This window comes from Zalophus californianus, chromosome 15 (genome assembly GCF_009762305.2).
Source record: "Zalophus californianus isolate mZalCal1 chromosome 15, mZalCal1.pri.v2, whole genome shotgun sequence".
Lineage (NCBI taxonomy): Eukaryota > Metazoa > Chordata > Mammalia > Carnivora > Otariidae > Zalophus > Zalophus californianus.
The window spans coordinates 47412785-47436835 of NC_045609.1; the positions used below are offsets into that span (position 1 = coordinate 47412785).

The 24051-nt window shown below is 41.3% G+C and overlaps 1 protein-coding gene across 3 annotated transcripts in view; it reads right to left on the reverse strand.

The window, feature by feature from the left end:
- Positions 1–605: 605 nt before the first annotated feature.
- Positions 606–24051, reverse strand: part of VSTM4 (V-set and transmembrane domain containing 4) — a 99142-nt gene continuing 75696 nt past the window's right edge. The window contains exons 8-9 of one of the 3 annotated variants that reach the window (XR_003520381.2): positions 21158–21694; positions 1891–2015 (exon numbers count right to left, since the gene is read on the reverse strand). Coding sequence is in view for 2 of the 3 variants with exons in the window: in XM_027596545.2 (XP_027452346.1) it covers positions 1890–2015 (126 nt within the window). In the remaining variant the exon portion in view is untranslated. Of the gene's footprint in view, positions 2016–2042; positions 2159–21157; positions 21695–24051 lie in introns of those variants that run through there. The other 2 variants (XM_027596545.2, XM_027596546.2) reach the window with 2 other exon arrangements.

Consider the following 24051-nt stretch of genomic DNA (forward strand, 5'->3'; position numbering starts at 1 on the left):
TGATAATTATATGAATTGTGTGCCAACCATATATTCTGCTCTCCTAAAGAATGCTCTGGAAGTTCCAGTGAATCCTTCCAGGTGGTATTTCTTCCTCAAAAGCTGTGTGCTTTATTCACTATCTTTGAAATTTGGCAGAGGGGAAGGGAATGAGATGCAGGTATAGGCCAGAGAGAATGACTTCCTCTTTGTAAAGGCAGGTTATTTCTGCTTCTAGAAAATCTACCTGCTCCCAATGTGGACCCTTTCCGATAAACCACAAGATGTACTCATAAGCTATCATGGGTCTTTGGGAGTGTTACTGTAGAGCTAAGTTCATGGACAAACATTTGCTTTTTGAAGCTATTGTAATGAGAGCCTTACACTGTAAAGAAGTTTTCATTCTGAAGATAAGTACTGGCTGTCGCACGAATGTTAACACAGTGTACTGTGAAGCAACGTATAGTATCCAGAATCTCGCAGTATTTGTTTTCCCGTTACAAGAATTCTATGACAGGTTAAGTCACCTTAATATAAACATGAGTCTGAGATAATTAGGGAATAAGAAACTTGACCGAGTGCACATGGCTATACAGAGGAGCACAACTCACACTCAAGGCTGTGTTTAAAATATATAATTTACCATATATACATGATCCATTACAAAGCCAAACAATTTCTGCAGTGTGCAGTAAATAACTGCCCAGAGCACACCCACACAAAAAGTGTCCTTAACACAGTCGACAGGATGTCTCTCTTCTAGAAGGTCTCCATCTTCAGGTAGATCCTGGATGTTGCATCAGTCCACACAGGGCAACTTCAGCACAGATGTATTTGCCCCGCATCCCTGCCTGAGCCCAACCCAAACACACGAGAAATCACACGTGAAGTCGAGCTGGGAGAGGCACTTTACAACAGTAGGGTCTTTAAAACACATTTTTCCAGCTCGGCTTGCCATGTCCTACTCTGCTACCCCAGTGGAATCAGGCAAAAAAACTCTGCTCACACAGGAGCGGACATTCAATCAGAGCTGGTAACCTCGGCACACTTCCAAGAGGCCCACTTCCTCCAGTGTGTCCATCGATGGCTAGCTCCCTCCCTTGCTCCTTTGGAAAACAGTGAGTAAGAACTTTCTGGAGAATATGAGTTTCTATAGCAATATAAGCCCACCGTGCTGAAGGGGGAGGTGTCCTTTAGAATGGTGTGCTACTCGCCCCACATCCTTGGGTGATCACAGGCGGAGAAATGGGCACTGGCGTATCTAGAGACAGTGGACTGTTAGCTTAGACATCAAAGCTCCCCACAATCTGCCTCTGCCCTTAAGTCACCAGGGTCAGTGCATCTATTTAAAACAAGAGATGCTATCTTGAGTGACCATTTGCAATAAGCAGTTTGCTCTGATCGAGGTGCCCTAGAAATGTTCTCTGACCTTTTGAAAAACCAATTAGTACATATCTACCATCTCACACTTTGGCCTATAATGGCATTTCCTCTAGCTATATACTATGAGCTTAGTATCACAAATACAGGAAGAGCAGAAGATTAAAATAAGATTTTAAAAAGATTAAAACCCAAAGAAAGGAGAGGAAAACATGAAGAGGTTTGGCTCAGCAGAAAATCTCCTTGGGTGCTCTCAGAATCAGAGTTCACACTGCTCAGGGCTCAGACCCAGACACATCCTGTCCCGGGACATTCGTCCAAGGGCTGTGGACCCTACTCTTTGACGGAGAGGAGCCTTGTACCTCGTGTGTCATACCTCTCCTCGAAGGCCCCTGGGACGCCGCTGGAAAAGGGCTCCTCACCACACAGAAGGCACGAGGTAAAATACAAAAATAAGGATTTTGTTTCCAAGATATCATAAATAACTGGGGTGGCAGGCATTAAATACGACCACAGAAGAGGACGCCACGTTACAACTTGTTCTCCTCAAAGAGGATCTGGGCGTAGACAGTGCTGGTGGGAAGGCCTTTGGCAGCCCGGTGGGGTTTGACCAGCTCCAACTCAGCGTAGGTCAGGTTCTCCTCGGCAATCTTCGGCTAGAAGACAGAACACAACACAACTCGAGCTGACCACAGAGAGTTCCACACCATACCTTCATTCATCGGGCGTGCATTTTCACTGCATTCTGAGGATCCAAGGGGGAACAGGTGGACACAAATTTTCCAAGGGTAGATAAAACCTAAATAACATAATAATACAGATCTCATTGTCTTCTAAAGAACACTATGCCCTGCAAAGAGACATCATGATTTATTCTTAAGTTGACATAGAACACTAACAAAAAATGATTAAATATGAGGCCACAAAATAAACCTTAATTCTTAAAATAATGTTAACAGTTTCTCTCTTTTTTAAAAAAAGATTTTATTTATTTATTTGAGAGAGAGAGAAAGAGTGAGCACGAGAGGGGGGAGGGGCAGAGGGAGAGAATCTTAAGCAGACTCCCCACTAAGTGTGGCGCCCAACTCAGGGCTCAATCCTATGACCCTAAGATCATGATCTAAACAGAAAACAAGAGTCAGATGCTTAACCAACTGAACCACCCAGGTGTCCCACTAACATTCTTTGATTGAAAGGAAAAAATAAATAAATAAGAGAGAGAGAAACAAAAAATTCTAGAAATTAATAACAAAATTAGAATACCATCTAGACATCTCCTTGAATGACTTAACCTATACAAAACTAAAGCTCTGGAATATCTTGATAATGATGAAAAAGAAAATATTACTTGCTAGAACCCAAAGAATGCAGTACCCACAGAAAATTCACAGTCTTAAATATTTATATTAATAATATGAATTAAATGGATCAAGCACCCAATTAAAGAAGTTAGAAAAGAACAAAATAAGTGAAAAAAAAAGTAGAAAGAAAAACCAATAAAATTAAAACCAGACTGTATGAATCAGAAAGCAGAACAATAGAAGAATTATAAAAATACCCAAAAGCTTGTGCTTGGAAGACACCATAAAACAAATAAACTGAAAAATAAATTAAGATAAAATGGGAAAAAAGCCCAAATGACTAACATAGGAAATGAGGAAGGGGATATAATGTAAATAAATTTTTTTAATTAAAAAAAAAAACGACTTTGTTCAACTCATTGCCCCAAATTTCAAAATACAGGATGAAATAGGTAATGTTCCAAAAATATACTTATAAACCTTAACTCCAGAAAATATGAATGTACTAATTATCATCAAAAAAAGAAAGAAAAGGAAAAGAAAAGAAGGGACGGAGGGAGGGAGGAAATACTGTCAAAGAGCTCTTTCTCAAGAACACCAGGCCCAGGCAGCTTTATAGGAAACTTTCTATGAGAAATTCCTTTAAGGAAAAGATAAATCCGGTGTAATTAAACTGATCCAGAACATTAAAAGAAAAAGAAAAACTTCACGGATTTTAAAACAATCTATTAATGTAAATTTTAAATCAGATTTACTCAGAATGAGGAAGCACATTAAAAGGCAGATAACTGTGTTCCAGGAATGCAAAGACGGTTCAATATTAGAAAAATCTACCAATACAATCCACGATAGCCATAGAGGCAAACAACAATATGGTTATCTCTATAGATGCTGGAAAGGTATTTAGTAAAATTAAAAAGAAATGTTTTTGTTAAAAACAACTTTTGAATGAAGGAGGCAGAGGTGTATATTTTCCTGCCATGATTAAGGAACATAATTAAAATAAAGAATAATTGGTGGATTTCTATGGAGTGACGTCAGAATCACACCAACAGGAGTCATTCCTTTCTTCTCTCCCCTTCCATGTACAACTAACTAATTGGGACATCCATAACCAAAAAGAAAAACACCTCTGCACAGCATACCAGGACAGCCAAGAGATATGACCATCTGGGCACCTAAGGTGGGTGGACGGGACTACAGAGGGAGGGTGGTGGTGGTGACGGAGCCAGCGGTGGCATGGGCTGTGGTGGCAGAGAAGGTGTGGGCTGCTTCAGCAACCAGCCAGCACCACCTTTCTGGCAGAGGAGGTGGAGGGTGAAGGCAGTGAGTGAGTGGTGGTCGGCCTGCCTATGTGCTGCACAGCTGGAGGGACCAGTTGCTCTCTCTGAGGAGACCACAGGGATGGGGGAGAGGAAAAGAGACTGAAAGAGGACCATCCCCACTTCAGGATCCCCCTACGGAGCAGTGGGCACACCCAAAACCCCAAGCACTGAGTATACATACACCTTCCCTATTCACCCCTGCTCTGCCCCACCTTTTGCTTTTTTTTAAATGCATAGTGCTCCCAACCTGAACAGCCTGTCAGAGCCCTTAACATAGAAGCCAAAAACTTGTGCTATAGCGCCACCTTCTGGAAAACAAAAGGAAGGCTCCTAACTACCAACCTGTTGAATGGTTAGAATCAAAGTAAACAAAACCTTGCCTACATTTTAAAAGAAGGTGTTCACTACTTCAAATGCAGTGGCAGAACCACTTCTCCTCAAACACCATGAGGAGTTCATATTACTGTGATATGAAAACAACCACAGTTGTATGAAATATGAAAACAGTAATATGAAAACAACCACAGTAACATGATATCACAAAAATAAAATGACAATTTTCCAGCAACCAAAGACATGGAATATTGTAACCTAACTGATAATTTAAAACACTTGTCGTAAAGAAGTTCAACAAGCCACAAGAAAACTCAAGAAGATGATGCAGTGATCTCAGCAATAAAACTAATAAACAGAAGGAATACTTTACCAAAGAGACTGAAATTCTAGAACAGGACCAAATAGAAATTCTGGAGCTGAAGAACTCAATAAATGAGATGAAGAACGCATTAGAATGTACTGGAAATACAGCAGATCTATATGGAAGAGAGAATTGGTGAGCTCAAGGACAGAAAAATAGAAATGATTCTGGTGGAAAAGAAGAGAGAACTGAAATGTTTAAATAGTGAAGAAACCATGTGAATCATCTGATTCTATTAGAAAAGCCAGCATAAGAATAATGGGTATCCCAGAAGGAGGAGAGAGGGTAAGGGAAGAGAGCCTATTTAAAGAAAGAAGAGCTGAGAACTTCCCACTCCTGGGGAAGGAACGGGATATATAAATCCACAAAGCTAATAGAACACCTTATTATCTCAATGCAAAAAGACCCTCTCCAAGACACATTATATTAAAACTGTCAAAAGTCAACAATAAAGGAAGAATTTTAAAGACAGTGAAGGGGGAAAAAAGACAGTAACCTACAAAAGTACCCCTGGTTAGGCTATCTGCAGATTTCTCAGCAGAAACTTCACAGGCCAAGAGGGAGAAGAATGACATATTCAAAGTAGTAAAAGATAAAAACTGTCAGCCAAGAATATCTGGCAAAGTTATCCTTCAGAAATGAAGGAGAAATAAAGGTTTTCCCAGACAAACAAAAGCTGAGAGAGTTCACCACCACTAGACCTGCCCTACAAGAAATGTTGAAAGGAGCTCCTCAAGCCGAAATGAAAAGATGAAAGTAAACAAAACTCTGATTAAGGCAATACGTAGAATTAGAATACGATAACTCTTCTTTAAAACAGTTTATTAACCTCTTAACTACAGCATGAAGGTTAAAGGAAAAGAGCATTAAAGATAACTACTGTTACTACAACTTGGTAACAAAATCAAAGTATAAAAAGAGATCATTTTTTTTTTTAATTTTGGGTTTTTTTTAAGATTTTATTTATTTATTTGACAGAGAGAGAGACACAGGGAGAGGGAACACAAGCAGGCGGAGTGGGAGAGGGAGAAGCGAAGCAGGCTTCCCACTGAGCAGGGAGCCCGATGCGGGGCTCGATCCCAGGACCCTGGGACCATGACCTGAGCCGAAGGCAGAGGTCTAACGACTGAGCCACCCAGGCAACCCTACAAAGAGATCATTTCTGACATCAAAAATATAAAAGGGGAGGGGCACCTGAGTGGCTCAGTCAGTTAAGCGTCTGCCTTCGGCTCAGGTCATGATCCCAGGGTCCTGGGATCGAGCCCCGCATCGGGCTCCCTGTTCAGCAGAGAGCCTACTTCTCCCTTTCCCTCTACCTGCCACTCTGCCTACTTGTGCTCTCTATCTCTCTGTCAAATAAATAAATTAAAAAAAAATCTTTAAAAAAAATAAAAGGGGAAGAGTGAAAGAATGGAGCCTTTATAGGCAAATGAAAATAAATTGCTATCAGCAGCAAAAGGACTATGTTATCTATGAAATATTTTGTGTAAACCTCATGGCAACCACAAAGCAAGTATCTAAAGCATAGACACAAAACATTAAAAAAAGGGGGGGGGAGGAGACTATGCCAATAACCTTGAAAAACCATCAACTTACAAAAGTAGACAGAAACAGAAGGAAAAAGAAACAATGGAAAGACAAAATAACCAGAAGGCAAAAGACAAAACGGCAATAGTAAATACTTACATATCAATATTCATCCTAAATGTAAAATGGATGGAACTCACCAATCAAAAGGCACAAGTGGCTGGATAGATAAAAAATAAAACCCAACTAAATGCTGCCTACAGGAGAATCACTTCAGCTCTAAAGACACACATAGGCTTAAAGTGAAAAAATGGAAGATGATATTCCAAGCAAGCAGAAATGAAAAATTAGGCATAGTCAAACTTATATCAGACAAAATAGACTTCAAGCCGAAAAGAGTAACCAGAGACAAAGGTCATTATATAATGATAAAGGGGTCTATATATCAAGCAGATATAACAATTGTAAATATATATGCTCCCAACAACTAAGCAATGAAATTAAGTATACATTAATTATATTAATTAATATTATTTAAGCATATTTCTATATTATATATTAAGTCATTAATAAAAGTAATTAAGTAATTAATAAAAGACCATAAGGGAGAAATAGACAACAATACAATAATTGTAGGGGACTTCAATACCCCACTATCAGCAATGGATAAATCATTCAGACAGAAAATCAACAAGGAAATGTTGAAATTGAAACATACTTTAGAACAAATGGACTTAACAGACGTATACAGAGCATTCCATCCAGCAGAATACACATTTTCTCAAGTGCACCTGGAACATTCTCCAGGATAGATCATGTTAGTCCACAAAACTAATCTTAGGAAATTTAAGAAGACTGAAATCATAACAACCAACTTCTCTGACCACACGGTATAAAACTAGAAATCAACAAGAGGAAAGTGAGAAGATCTAAAAATATGTTGAAACTAAACAACACATTTCTAAGCAACCACTGGATCAAAGAAGAAATAAAAAAGGAAATAAAAAATTATCTCAAAGCAAATAAAGATGAAAACATAACATCAAATACTGTGGGATATATCAAAAGCAGTTCTGAGAGAAACGTTTATAACAATAAGTGCATATATTAAGAAACTAGGAAGATCTCAAACATCCTAATTTTACACCATAAGGAACTACAAAAAGAAAACAAACTAAGCCCAATGTTAACAGAAAGAAGGAAAAAGTAAGGATCAGAGTGGAACTAAATGAAACAGAAACCAGAAAAATAATAGAAAGGATCAGTGAAACTAAGAGATGGTTCTTTGAAAAGATAAACAACATTGGCAAACCTTAACCTAGACTAATTAAAGAAAAATAGAGAAAAATCAAATGAAAAAATTTAGAAATGAAAGAGAAGACCTTAGAACAGATACTACAGAAATACACAGAATCGTTAGACTACTATGAACAATTATATGCCAACAAATTACATAACTGAGAAGAAATGTTTACATTTCTAGAAACGTACAACCTAAGAAGACTGAATCAGGAAGAAATAGAAAAGCTAAAGAGTAGCTTTAGCTAACTGTAAAGAGATTGAATCAGTAATAAAAAACTCCCAACACAAAAAACTTCAAGACCAGACAGCTTCATTGGAAAATTCTACCAAACATGCAAAGAACAATTAATACCAATCCTTTTCAAACTCCTCTAAACTATCAAGGAGGAGGGAGTGCTTCCAAACCCATTTTATGAGGCCATCATCACCTTGATACAAAAACCAGACAGGGGTACCACAAGAAAAGAAAACTATAGACCAACATCCCTGATGAATACAGAAGCAAAAATTCTCAAAACAATGTTAGTAAATCAAATTCATGAACATATTAAAAGGATTATACACCATGACCAAGTGGGATTTATCCCTGAGATGCAGGATGATTCAACATACACAAGTCAATAAATGTAATTCACCACACCAATAAAATGAAAGCTAAAAATCACATGATCATCTCAATAGATATAGAAAAAGCATCTGGCAAAACACAACATCTTTTCATGATAAAAACCTTTAACAGACCAGATGTAGAACTAACATACAAAAGGCCATATATGACAAGCCCACAGCTAACATTTTACATAATGGAGAAAAATTGAAAGTGTTTTCACCAAGATCAGGAACAAGGCAAGGATGCCCACTCTCACCACTCCTTTCAGTATAACTGGAAGTCCCAGCTAGAGCAATTAAGCAAGACAAAGAAATAAAAGGTGTTCAAATCAGAAAGGAAGAAGTAAAATTGTTATTGTTTGCTGATGATATGATCCCTACATATAGAAAATCCCAAAGATTTAGTAAAAAAAACTATTTCGGTAAAGTGGCAGGATACAAAACCAACATAGAGAAATTAACTACATTCCCTTACACTAAAGATGGAGCACCTGAAAAAGAAGTAAGAAAAATGAACCCATTCATAATGGCATCAAAAAAATACTTAGGAATAAATTTAACCAAGGAAGTGAAAGATCTGTACAATGAAAACTACAAAACTTTGCTGAAAGAAATTGAAGAAGACACAAACAAATAGAAAGATATTCCATGTTCATGGATTGGAAAAATTAATATTGCTAAGATGGCCATACTACCCAAGGCCACCTACAGATTCAACATAATGCCCATCAAAATACCAAAGGCATTCTTCACAGAAATAAAAGAAACAACCCCAAAATTTGTGTGGAACCACAAAAGACCCTAAATAGCCAAAGCAATCCTGAGAAAAAAGAACAAAGCCAAGTAGTATTATGCTTCCAGATTTCAAACTACAATACAAAGCCATAGTAATAAAAACACTATGGTACTGGCACAAATATAGATACATCAGAAAACTGAAAAACCCTAGCATATATGGTCATCTAGTATTTGACAAGGGAGCCAAAAACACCCAAGAGTGAAAGGATAGTCTCTTCAACAAATGGTGCTGGGAAAATTGGAGAAACACATGCAGAATAATGAAATTGGACCACTATCTCACATCACTCACAAAAATTAACTTGAAATGGATCAAAGACTTAAACAAAAGATCTGATACCATAGAAGTCCTAGAAGAAAACATGTGGAAGAAGCTCATTGATATTGGTCTTGGAAATAATTTTTTTGGAAATAACACCAAAGGCACAAACAACAAAAGAAAAAAATTAACAAATGGTACTAAATAAAACTGAAAGGCTCCTACAGAGCAAAAGAAACAATTAACAAAATGAAAAGACAACCTATAGAAAGGGAGAACTTTTTTTTCAAACTGTATTGATGGATAACGGGTTGAAATATTCAAATAATATCCAAAATATATAAAGAATTCCATCGACTCAATAACAAAACAAAACAAAACAAAACAATCCAATTTAAAAATGGGCATAAGAATTAGACATTTCTCCAAAGAGGACATCAAAATGGCCAACAGACACATGAAAAGATGCTCAACATCACTCATCATCAGAGAAATGCAAATCAAAACCACAACAAGATATCACCTCACACCTGTCAGAATGGCCATGATCAAGAAGACAAGAGACCACATGAGTTGATAAGGATGTGGTAAAAAGGGAACCCCTAACACTGTTGGGAAGAATGTAAATTGGTCCAACCACTATGGAAACAATATGGAGGTTCCTCTAAAAACAGATGTACCATATAATCCAGCAATTCCACTTCTGGGTATATCCCCAAAGAAAACAAAAAACAGGATTTCAGTGTGATGTATGCAACCCCATTTTATCGCAGCATGATTCACAAAGCCAAGATATGGAAACAACCCAAATGCCCGTCAGTGGATGAATGGATTAAAAAGATATGCTACATATATACAATGGAATATTATTCAGCCATGAGAAAGGAAGACATTCTCCCATTTGTGACAACAGAGATGGACCTTGAGAACATTATGCTAAAGAAAGATAAGTGAGACAGAGAAAGACAAGTACTGTCTGATATTACTTATATGTGGAATCTCAAAAAGTTAAACCTATAAAAAGCAGAGAGTAAAATGGTGGTTATCTGGGGACTGAGAGGAGTCAAATAACAGTGATGGTGCATAAGTCTACAAACTTGTAACGAGCAGTAATAAGGCACTGAGATCTAATGCACAGGATAATGCATGTAGACAGTAATATTGTACTATAATTATGTACACGTATATGTATGATTATGTAATGTGATAAACACTGCTACATTGGCAATCAAATTACAATATATAAATGTATCAAAATAGCATATGTATACCTTAAACTTATACAATGTTACACATCAAACTTATTCAATAATAAATAAGCAAAAAGTGCTTATTTATTAAATAAATATATATTTATATAAATATGTAAATATAAATATATTTATTAAATAAATATAAAAAGAATAACTGGTAATCCAATTCTAGTGATATTAAAATCTAAGGCTGTAATAATGAAAATACTGTTGTACTGGCAAAGGAATACACCTGTATGTCAATGAAACTGATGAGAAAGTCTAGAAACGAACCCAGAATAATAAAATAAATTATTATTTTTCAATAAATAGTGTTCAGACACTTGGGTAGCCATTAAAAAAAAATCATATCCTTACATCATTCTTTACACCAGACAAATTCCAGATAAATTTAAAATCTAATGTGGAAAATAAATTCGTAAGTGCTAGAAGAATGTGTGGGGACATTTTTAAAAATAACCTCAGTGTATAGAAGGTATTTTACAGAATAATCCAGGATCAGTACAAAAAAGATATGTACATCTTCAAGCCATAGACAGCAAAATATTTCTTACATAAAGTCAAAGGACAATTAAAAAATGAAGAAGAAAATATTTGCAACTCATATCAAAAGGCCCTACAATTCAAGAAAGATAATGGCCAATAATCCATTAGAATATTAAACAAAGTACAACAGACGGGACCAGATAGTTCACAGGAAAGGAAATTACAAAGGCCCTTACACATACCAATGAGACTCAACCTCTCGTAATAAGAGAATCATGATTTAAAATCAGACATCACTTTTTGTCTTTCACGTTAACAAACATTAAAAAAGAAAGACTGCGAAAAGAAACAGAAGAAACGGGTCCTCTTGTATATTGTTAGTGGAGGTGTTTGTTGGTACAAACAAAAACCTGGAAACACTTCAATGGACATCAGTGGGAGACTGATGTATTCGTACAATGGGTATTGGTGCAGTCTTTAAAAAGAATGAGGGAACCGTACGTGGACTGTATGTTTTACTATCACTTGGGTAAATATGTGTATACGTATTTTACATGCTTAGAAAGCCCTTGGAACCTGCTTGGGAAATCAAGCCGCTGGCTATTCATGGTGCCCTCTGGTGACATAACCTGGATGGCCGAAGGGAGACCCACAATTGAGTGTGTACATTTGTTGATACCTTTCACATCTTCTAGTAGGCAAGTGTATTTAAACAACACATTAATTAATTTTAAGTCATAATCAGAAAAATAAAAGTCAGCCACGAATTTAGTTATAAAAGACACCTGACTTGCATTTAAGCAACCTGCACTTCGTTGTTTCTTGGCTTTGGTTGTGTTGTTTTGTTTTATGATTTTTGATTTTCGTGCTTCCACCTTGGTTATCTTGCCAAGATTCAGGACAAGTAAATCATTTACATTCAATTTAAGTTTCTTAAAAAGAACGCCTAAAGCAAAAACCTCTTTTCTTTTGAAATGGAGCATCCTAATAGAGGCAGGAAGCAAGAGACAAAGGGAGTTCCTAAACTCCTACAGCCGGTACGATGGCCAATCGACCTTCACAAATGGGCCATGTTTAAATTTCAAAGGACATTTATAGGGATGAGAGCCTCTTGCTTGTCTTTTGACATCAAGTCTTTACATTCCTTCTTAGTTGTCCAGATATTCCAAGCCAGCATCTTGCCTTTCAGTTTAATTACATTTCACATTATAATGTTTCCATTTAGAAATGCCATGTGTCCTCAAGTAAGCACGCAAAACCCAACTCATGTAAATTTTAGAACCCGGATTTATGAAATCGTATTGTCCAGGTGTTTTATTACATTACCTTGAAATTGCATTGTTTTCTAGTGTAGATTATCTGTTTATTCTTAAGTTATTCCATTACGTTTGGATATGAAAAATAACACTAGCTTTCTCAATACAGGTCACCAGGCTGGCTGGGCTGATGTGTTGTTTTCATACATTTTTATGATGTTCCTATAGTAAACATAATTCAATAAAGCCAAAGCACACTAAATAAATAATTGCATCTAGAAAAGCAATAAAAACAAATAAAATTAGTACTTTCATAAGTGGAAAGGTACTTCAATTACTGCTACAAGCAACAACCCTCCATAAAATGTGTAGAATCATTTCCCTTATGCATATTTCTGGGATATAATAATTTGATTGAAGATATGAGGCAGCACACAGGAGGCTCCGAATTGTGAAGTGTATACAGTTTCCAAGAGAAGATGCATAATATCAGTCCTTGGCACCTTTAAAGAACCTATTGTTTTTCTGGCATGCACACTTGGCTGTCACCATCAACCATGTGCTTAATTACATTTCCCAGCTTGTTTAACTGGAGATAAATTCCTAATGGCCAACGGAAGGCGGTAAATGTAGACTCCTCACCGGTTCTCACCAAGCCACCTTGTTTTTGCCCAGATGCTTTAGTGGAAGGTTCAGAGAAGCAGCAGCTTAGAGCAAACGATCGGAATCATTAATTATTGGTAAAACTTATAGAACTGGTAGTAAAGCCAGGAGCCAGGAACAGCATGTCAAGGTTTAAGTGGGTGATGCAATGGGGCACAACCTGGGTGAGGACCCTGCAGCAGGTCTTCAAGATCCCATTCCTACTCACACAGGAGTGTATGTGCACTCCGGGGTACAACCTTCAATGACTTCGAATGGGCTGTCCACACCCTTGCAAGTGCTTCAGACGGCTCTCAGGCACAAAAGAAACCCCTGGAAGCAGGATTTCCAGGCCTCGGACATTTAAGTCTGATGCTGCTGTATTCACTGGAGAGCAGGAGAAGGAAGAAACGGGAAGGAGGGGAAGTGGACCAACTGCTGGGAAGGTGTGACAGGGTCCTTTAGAAAAGGCCCTAGAACTTTCCAAACACGTGAGAAGCATCTGTCCCCTTTCCTATTTCCCGGGACTGTCTGGTTTTATTTTCTTTTCCCTCTCAGCCTACAGAGACCCCCTGGTCAGTTTCTCTATTCCTCCAATAAGGACCTAGTATTTGTGTTCCACTGCTTGGGCTCTTGTCTGTTGGGTTCTTAAACCTCTTGGCTTTATGTACCTGTAATCTCAGTTTCGATACATTTCCTCCCAGCCAAGGGAGACTCCATTCCTTAGTCTGGAAGGGGATTCGATAAGCACGAGGGGATGGAGGTTCAGATACAGACACATGTTGATGCATCAAAGAAAGGCCAGAATGGAATTCTGAAAAATTCTTCTCTCGGTTGGTGGAAATGTTCACGGAGAGGAGGCAAGGAGACCGGCCCTGAGGCCATCATCCCGTGGCTGACTGCAGAGCATGGCTTCAGGGGCACTTTGGACCTGAGTTCAGATATCATCTGTGTGACCCTTCCACTGTCCTTAAGGACCTCACAGACCCTAGCCTTGAACTCACCTGCTCACTGACTGCCACTGAGCCAGATTAAATTCCCACATAGCACAACTTCCCCTCAGAAGGATTCAGAAAGCATTATCACACAGACCAATTTTCTATGCAGTGATGGAACCTTCTGGACTTTAGGTGTAACAAGGTCAGTATGCAGTGAAATGCCAAGTCTTCCATGGCCCATCCTTCTGTTCTGCCAGTGGTGAGACACTCAACAGCAGATTACAGCCCCCAGGCTGGACCTCTCACTTCTAATTTAAGCTCTTTTCCCCCCAGTTTTAGAGTATTGATTATGGAAAGTGGGTCTATTGGGAAGGATCTACTTGATATGGCTCACACTAGAGAAGTCAACCCCCAAGAATTCAGAAGTTGTGCACCTCTTGGGGACACACCACACTTCAAGCTCCTAATTGGTAGTTTCTGAGTATTTCATTCCAGGATTCAAGCCAAAAGTTAACATTCCTACCAGGAGAGAGAGAGGGAGAGAGAGGCTGATTGAACATTCTATGCAGACTCCTGCAAAACAACATTTTTTCATAGAGGTCACAGCTGGATGTGCACGTTGAATTAAGTTGCAGGAATAAAAGAAAAATGGAATTGCAGCCACTGCAAGTTCTCCGATGTCAGAAGTTCAATTGGGTAATAGCATTATCTGAGCAAGAGATCAATAACTAGGACATGGGGATGTTTATGCTAACGTCACCTTAGAGTTAAAAAATGTGATTGCAGTTCTACCGACCTGCACTATCAGGAATCTATTTACCCAAGAGAGAATTACATATTATCGAGGGCAGACTTCCTCTTCCCCCTTCAAGATAAGTGCTCATTTTTTATTCAACAGAGGAGTACCTAGTAAAACAAATTCTCCCCTCACGATGCCCACCCACATGACTACGGCCACCGAGGAGGCAGAGGCTGTGCAGTCGGGGAGGCTCTATTTGATGGAGGGCCCTTGACCCCTCGACGGGTATCCGTACGTCCAACCTCAGGAAAGAAAATGATGTCATGGTTCTTACTGGCCCTGTTAGAATCGACATGCCTTGGAAATGAACTTGACTTAATTTTGAGTTCAAAAGGTCAGGCAACTGGTGTACTCTGCTTTGGCCATGCTGTGTGTCAGGTGGCAACAGACTTTGTTTTGTTTTGTTTTAAGGTTTTATTTACCTATTTATTTGAGGGATTGAGAGAGAGGAGGGGGAGGAGCAGAGGGAGAGGGACAAGGGCAGAGCCCGATGCAGAGCTCGATCCCACGACCCTGAGATCACGACCTGAGCAGAAATCAAGAGTCAGAGGCTTAACCGACTGAGCCACCCAGGCGCCCCTGGCAAGAGACTCTTGATTAGAGATGTCCACTGGACAGGTGGAAATAGGAAACTAAGCGGTGAAAGGGTAGAACTGGGGAATTTTCTGAGATAACTGCTGGAGCCACACGCCAGGTCTACTCACCATCTCCTTGGAGGTGAGATCACTGGTCCACTAGGACCTCTGGCTTCAGCAGCATAAGTGCTACCAGAATCCTCACTCTGAGGTGAGGGCTGGAATTCAGCTGCACTCCCCAAATCCAGCATGCAGCTGTGACTACGGACATGGGTGCCTCTTGACACTCTGAGCCAGGGTCTAGAGACCAGGACCCTTGGTCAGCACCAGCGGCACACAGGTACTCTCTCAGGCACAAAATGCCTCCTTCCTCTGTTGCTTCAGACAGCCACAAACCTTGGGATGATATCTGACCAAATTCCTACCCCATGCCTGGCTTTCACATGATTATTCAGTAACTGATGGCCAATGAACCAGTGATCTCTATGACTTGGGAAGGATTAGAAAGGATCTGGAACTCAGGAGAGAAGTTTTGGATGGACATTAAGATTTCAAAGTTGTATCCAGGTTTTTGGCACTGTGGGTTGGATGAAGTCACTTGGAACTCTTGAGCAGAGCAAATTCGCATCATGCTCTTGACTCTGGAGAATTCAAAGGATGTTTAGCAAAGCGCATTCCCAGAATGAATATGACATGATGGAAAGTCACATGCCCCTGGCTAATGGCTCTGAGGACACACAGAGATGACCAGCTATAGAACCTGCTAAAGCCATGCACAGAAAAGGCCCAAGGTTTTACAAGTCATCAGACAGATGGAGGTCTCTAGATTTCACCAGTGTATGTTTGGAAGCTAAAATGTGATTATAGATAAAGCTCTTGGGGAGGGTCCTGACACATGAAACTTTTCATAGTGGCACAGTGATAGCGGTGATTAGCTCCATGATCTAATACAGACACTCATTTTCTCTTCCCCATGGACCACAGATGTATGTTTTCCCAGCTTCCTTCCAAAAGTACTTTTACTGGCAATATTATTCAAAAGAATATTTATGTTTAGAAAGAGAGAGTGTCTGGTTATCTCCTTCTATGTAGGAGTCCACTCTGAGAATCTTCAATTTGGAACCCTTGGTCTTCCAATCAACTGCAATCTTTAACACTCTGATTCATCGAATGTCTGGGGTTCAAGGATCTATCTAGTGGTACTTAAGAGCATCGATTCTCAGAGACAGAAAGACTGCCATTTACCAGCTCTGTGACCTTGGGCAAGTTTCATAGCTTCTCTGTGCCTCCATTCCCTCATCTGTAAAGTGAGACTCATAATAGTACCTATCCCACAGGGTTATTTGGAGGATTAAATGCATTAATACGTGTAATGTACCTAGAAAATTACCTTGTGGGTAAATGGTAAATACTATACAAGTGCTCACTTATTATTATTACTATAATTTTTATTATAGACTACAGACAAGTGTTGTTTTGACAATTGGTCCCTCTGAAATACTTGGAGGCAGAGAGAAGAAGACACTGAGAGATCATTTGGAAAACACCACCTGCCAGATTCTGATGGATGCCATTGGACCTCAGGCCAGTGTCAAATAAATCCAGTGATTATAAATATAAATATAAATATATATATTTTTTTCATAGTGGTAAAGTTAATCCTTCTAAAAAGAGAAGTCAAACCACTTCCTGCTGTGCACAAAATTCTCCAGTGGTTTCTTATTACACTTAGAATAAAATCTAGAGTCCCTATCAGGATACTGATCCTTCATGATTCTGTCCCAGGAATCCTCTGACCTCAGTTCACACCACACATCCCCCTTCCTGACCAATGCTCAGGCCAGACTGGCCTCCTGGTGTATGTCAGACACACCTGCACAGTTCTCCTTGTCCAGAGCCCACCTCAGGGCCTTTGCCCAGGCTGTGCTCTCTGCCTGGAATGTTCTTCCCCCAGATAGCAATGTGGCTTGCTCCCTTACTTTACTGGGCCTTTGCTCCAAGGAGGCTCCTCTCCATCAAACACCGTCCCTCCCTGGCTAATTTGCTCTGCAATACTGCTCTGCAGAGCATATACCACTCCTTGGAATTATAAAGTCCTGGTCATTTGCCTTCTCCCACCAGACTGTAATCACAGCACCTAATACTTGGTATATCGGTGTACCGACAATGCTACTCAGAAAGGGCTCTTATCATCACCCTCATTTTACAAAGGTAGAAACAGAGGCACAGAAATGGCAGGCTTGAGGTCAACAGCTAGTAAGTGGGGAGCTGGGGCTAGAGCTAGCCTCTAACCACACCACTCAGCTCTGCAAAAGCACTAACTTGGTCAAACCTTCACTGCTGCATCCAATAGTGTGCTGGGAAACTGTGAGCAACTAGTTCTCCAAGAAAAACGTTCTGCTTTATAGCACTGGCTGACTTACATGTGTAGATTTTATGATGCCAACGAGCTTTGTTCTCTCTCGTGGATGGAAGTGGGTGGGAGCACGCCGCTGGTTGTAACCTAGCTTCCAGGAAGGTGCCCGATTCAGGTGCTACCTTGGCATATAGGGGATAGTCAGTGCACATTTTTACACGATCGACTGCATGAGTTTAAGACAAAATGAAAGAAAACCAGTCTGACACTGCATTAAAAACCTTCCTTTGAATATCCTGGGCCTCGGGAATACAGCGAGGGGATGCTCTTGGAAATCGTGAGCAGAACCATGGGACTTTTTTCTCTTTTGGCCTATCTAGAGTTTCCATGAGGACTTCCTACCAAGAAGAAGGATACTTAGGTTCTACTCTTTGGAGTCACATAAATCTGCACGTGGCTTTCAACTTCATAGGTTAAAATATAGACAAAGAATGGGATGGATCTATATGTACTGATGTAGAACTATGAGCCTGATATATTGTTAGTGAGAAAACACTTCAATGTATAATCATTTTGTTTAAGATCATTCTCATTCTTAGGGAAGGTGGCACACATTAATTATTCGTCATCATCTGTAGCCATGACCTACACTGATTGTGGGGTGACTGTATACACTTTGGGAATATAGAGAGATATGGATATAAGTTTATAAATACATAGAAAACTGCTTAAAGAATATATGCCAAATAGGAATTAGGCAACTGCAGAGAAATGAGAGCCTATGGAAGGAATTTCACTTTCTAATCTTAACAAACGGATATTCTGAACTGCCAGCCCCACTCTCGCCCCACTTAGAATCACCATTGCAACTTTCATCATGTAAAATCCCACCCGGTGAGGTCAAGGCAGAAAACACTCCAAGACTTGGTGGACGAGAACTTTACTGAGTGCTCTCGATGAGGGGCCGCGGAGCCCGGGGCCCAGTGGGGAGGAACAGGGACCCGAGGCCAAGTGCCCGACCAGACCCTGCACTGTCTGTCCTCACCTCCCTGTGGCTCCCTGCTTCATCTGGGAGACAGAGCCAATAGCAATGCTTAGGTTGTCCCCGCATTCCTAGAGACAAGCACAGGGATACCGGCTGCATGGGGAAGTGCCACAGAAGTGAAGGGCATGTGTCACCACCGTCACCATCTTCATCACATCACCACCATCACCATCACCATCACCACCTCTAGCACTAGGTCATGGACACATTGTACAGGGCACAAACCAAGCAGTAAGACCAGACATAAAATAACAGCAGGTCTGTGGCTCATTTGCTGAATTCATACGTAACATGAGCAATGGGCACACATGACTGAATTCGTAGTTTGCCATCTTCATCTTTCTATGTGTGCTCTAGTCATACATTCGTGAGGCTGTGTCTTACTGCCTTTTGGACATCACATGTGCTTGCTGGAATGTATAAATTCAGCTTTTGCGAGTTATAATAGTAAGTTAGAATTAAATCTGGCTAGGGGCATAAAATCCCTTCAATGTTCCATTAGCTTGTCATGAACTCAGGATTTCCCATCATGATTTCCTTCTGGATATTTTGAATACTTAGCTTGACGTCACAGATACAGTGACGACTTTTTTTTCTTTTTTTCCAATATGTCACTTTTTTCTAGTATTCTCTATTTGAGATTGAAAAAGTCTTTTAATAACAATTCTGAAATGTTCTGCACTGAAAACAGTGAGGTTTTAAATGAAATCAGCTTTTTCTATTAAAAAAAAATCAAATGTGAGCACAAATGATATTGTTCCATGAGATTACAAAAATAAAATAGAGTAAAAAAGTTTAAAAAAAAAATTCCCAGCAGCGCAATGATCCCAACAATGAAGTGCCCAATAAAAGCAGCAAATCAGCTGAGCTGAGCTGAGCTGAGCTGGGAAACAAGCTACCGTTCTGAAGGGACATTCCCTGCAGACCCACAGGGTGGGCCTTCCCAGAGGGGGCCTCTCCAGGACGCTCAGAAGAAGGATGGGCCTGTGCCACCCGGTGGGGTCACTCGTGGGGCTGGACCTGCAGGACCTGCAGGACCTCCAGGACTCCCTCCGGCCTCGGCCAACCTCTGGCCCAGCTTCTCTCTCCACCACCTGCTCCCCTCCGTCGGGAGATTCTAAGGCTCATGCTCTTGTCCCCACAGCTTCTTGCACACTGCCTGCCAGCACTCAATAAATGCGCAAGGAATGAATGGGTACATGGAAGATTGCAACATGATATGACTGCATCAGTGATGCAGTAAACAGGGGCCCACAGTCCTGAGGTGGTCAGTCCCGAGTCACCTTCCTCCTCAAAACACAGGGTCACGTTATCCTCCTAGAACGTGGTGAGGCAGACTCCTCCTGCAGCACTCCTGGGGTAGGATCCCCACCGTCTCCCAAAAGGGGGTTCCTCATGAGTGCCTAAGGTGCTACCAGTCTTCCTGGAGAGTAAGAGCTTCACTTGGCCCATCGTAAGAAATCAGAGCCTCCAGCAATTTCCACTGGCCTCTGACACAGCAGAGAAGCATCCAACCTGGTGGCTATCTGTGGTCAGCCCCAGGCAGCAGAGGGCCTGGGAGGTGACAGCCCTGTGACAGAGTTAACAGTCCATAACATGAGACGAATCGGATTCCACCTCCACTTGGGGCAGGGGTGGGAAGCCTCACCTCCCTGACGACCGTATCGCGCTTACCACAGGCCCCACCGCCTGCTCTCTCCGGACTGGAGGAAATCCATGAAACCAAATGACTTCTGTTTCCCCTCCTCTCATCCCTTCTGAAGCTCAGCATCTATTCTTCCCTCCAGTCAACATACATAACTCCCCGCGACAATAATGGGATATGCATGTGTACCGAGGGGAGCATAGAATTTTTATCTCCTCAAAAATGGTACTAGCGTGGTACCAGCAAAGTTTTTGTTTTTTTCCCAAGGCTTTTACTTGGGGCAATATATTGTACATGTAGTTGTGGGGTTTTTTCTTCTTTTTAATTTTAAATCGAGATTAGGAACATATTTTATGCAGGTTAATATATCCTTTTCATGTAAAATTTAACTGAAACCAGTTCTAGCCCATTAACGACAACAAGAGAAATTCTCCGGCTTATTATAAACATCCTTCAAGAAACCTGAAATGCGTGTCCTCTGGAAATAATTTTGCTGGGATTTGGGTTATTATTAAAATCCTCTCAGAATTCTATCACTGATGCCTAATGTGCCTCCCAGCCCTGTTCTGCTACGGATCAGAGAGAAACTCTTTCTGGTCTTGGCAGGATATTCTCGATAGTGAAATGGGGCTGGTAAAGGGGGCTTCTTTCCTGAGACCAGGAAAACGCCGGACAAGGCGAGGCATCTGGGTCCTGGGGTGACCACACAGTGGAAGGCCATTCCCTCTCAGCTCTGATGGAATGAACCACATCTTTTATGTCCACTCGGAGTGCTCTGATCTTTCAGATTCCACGGGAGGAGGCAGGTGTACTGCAGACGGTAAGCTCAAGGGCATCCCAGGCCGGAAGGTCTTGGTCACACACTCCCTACATGTCAGAACTCTCTACCTGTGAGAGGCCCTAGGAGATCACAGGGCAGAGCTACCCCCAGGTGACACAGGGATAAGCTGTCCAGGAAAGGTCCTCAGGAGTGAAGGAAACTCACCAGACCCTTTAGAAGCAGATTCTCGTGTTTAATTTTCCCTTTGTTGATAAATAAGAAAATCCACCATTCTCCCCTGTGGGCTGAACTCTTTACTAAAATGTAAAATCAGTCTTCTCCAGATGTGACAGACTCCATCTTGTCGGCAGTGACCCAACCAGAGCTGGCTACTGAGTTAGATAGTTTTTCAGAGCCACACTCTCAAACTTTCATGTTCGTCAGATACATCTGGGATCTTCTTGAATTGCAGATTCTCATTCAGTAGGTCTAGGGTGGGGTGTGAGCTTCTACTTTTCCAACAACACCCAGGCGATGCCCAGGCTGCTAGTCCATGGACTGCACTTTGAGCAGTGAAGACTCCGAGCTCCAATCACAGATCTCTGTCCTCAATTGTTCATCCACTCCACATTTACTCTACACGTTCCAGCTCCTCTACTGGGGACACAGTGATGAGGAGGACAAGTCCTTGATGATTTTAAAACCAGTGCTAATTTAAAACTTCTATGCACCAAAGGACACAATCAAGAGGCAAAAGGGAACCTACAGAATGGGTGAAAATATTTGCAAATTATATATCTGATAAGAGGTTAATATCTAGAATATATAAAGAGCTTCTACAACTCAACAACAACAACAACAAAACAACCTCGTTTAAAAAACCAGGGAAAGACTTGAACAGACATTTCTCCAAAGAAGATATACAAATGGCCAACAAGAACATAAAAAGATGTTTGACGTCACTAATTGTTAGGGAAGTGCAAATTAAAACCATGATGAGATGCCATGTCACACCCATTAAGATGGCTACTATCAAAAAAACCAGAAGATAGCAGTGTTGGCAAGGATGTAGAGAAATTGAATCCTTGTGCACTGTTGGTAGGAATGTAAAATGGCATAGCTGCTACGGAAAACCATAGAGCAGTTCCTCAAAAAATTAAAAATAGAACTACCATATGACTCAGCAATTCCACTTCTAGGTATATATCCAAAAGAACCAAAATCAAGAACTCAAAAACATATTTATACATCCATGTTCACAGCAGCATTATTCATAATAGCCAACATGTAGAAGCCACTAAAGTGTCTATGGAAAGATGAATGGATAAGCAAACTATGGTATATACATTCAAGGAAATATTATTCAGCCTTACCGGAAAAAAAAAAGAGAAAGAAATTCTGACACATGTTGCAACATGGATGGGCCTTGACAATGTTATGTTAAGTGAAATCAGCCAATCACAAAAGGAGAAATACTATGTGATTTCACTTGCATGAAGTACCTAGAGTCGTCAAATTTATAAAGACAGAGAGAAGAAGGGTGGGTTTCAGGGACAAGGAGGGGGTGTTATTTAACGAGTACAGAGCTTTGCAAGATGAAAAGAGTTCTGGAGATGGTTTGCACAGCAATGTAAAGGTACTTAACACTACTGAACTATACACCTAAAAATGGTTAAGATAAATTTTATGTCGTGTGCATTTTAGCATAATTTAAAAAAACAGCCCCTCCCATCTCTAGCATCTAAGGTGTCTATAATGTAGAGCCTTTGTAGTCTAAGAAATGTAGAAGTCACTCTGAAAAAAGGAACCACATGGTGCTAGTGGAGGAGGAAGTCACATTCGGGCAGCTAAACGTGACTTCAGTGTGGTGTGGGAAGTGCTAAAATACAGGTGTGGATGGGACAGCCATTCCTGGAGGCAGGGGTATCCCGGCGGGAGCAGGGCTGGGGGCAGGTGATGAGTCCCGTGTGTGCTGTGGTGAATTTGGGGGGCAGGGGGAGCCTCCAAGGGAATGTACCATAACAGCCAGAAGGCCCAGTCTGGAATCGCCGTGAAGCCCCAAGTGAGGGAACGGACGGGCTGCTGCACCTGTGCCGGTGTTGACTCTCCCAGGCAATCTGCTCAAGAAGAAGAGCACCCCAGAGACAGCCAACATCCCGGAGAGGTGGAGGAGGAGAAGCATCCCCAAGCATCTGGGGAAGGGCCACAGCCAGGAAGCAAAGCCGTCAGCTGGGGTGGTGGCAGATGACCCACGTTAACCTCCAGGAACAAGGCCGCTGATGCCTGGAAGGGTCAGAAATAACAGTTCACTGAAAAGTGCCACGACGTGGGTGATGGGGAGCTCCCTGACATGAAGGAGCATAACTGATGCCCAGAGAACTAGACTGGGGGTAAGTGGGGCTCAAGGGGCAGAAGGGCTCCAAAAGAAGCTCGTGAGTGAGCCACAAGGTAAGTGGTGCAGGACAGAGCCGGTGGGGCCACCGGGGTACCGGGGCCAGAGGGAGACAGCCCGCACTTGTGCCGCTCACAGGAAGCCGCACTTCATCCTGGAAGCAAGGGGGGAGCCCGGAGAGTATTTTAAACAGGGAAATGACATGGTTGGAGTTGTGTGTGGGAACAATCTCTAGGCAGCAATGTGGAGAATGGATCCGAACAGTCAGACAGGATACAAGAGACCTGCAGGGAAACCCGTGATAATGAAGCCCATGATGTGCCTGATGTCTCGTGTCTTCAGTCTTTTGCTCACAAGAAAGAGATCATTTCCTCCTCAGAGAAGAGAGGTGGCCCGAGCCTGCCAGCTCCCGCGTACTACACCCAAGTGTCTCCGTTACAGACGTGCAGGGGTGAGGCACTGAGCCGTCCTCAGCGAGGACTGCATTCTCTTCTCTTTTGGTTTGTTCTGGGGCGCTGACTACCCTCCTCTCGAATCCATACTTCCGGTGGCTACTCGTGAAGCACTGAGCTCTTGCCTCCACATCACAGCAACGGTTTCCTCTTCCTTCTCTTGGCCTCCAAATCAGTAAGTGACCCAGTGCAACAAAAATCAATCAAAAGTACTCCTGGCTTTCTCTGTTTCTTCGGAAACCAGGAAGCCAGGACGGCTTTTCCTAGAAGTATCT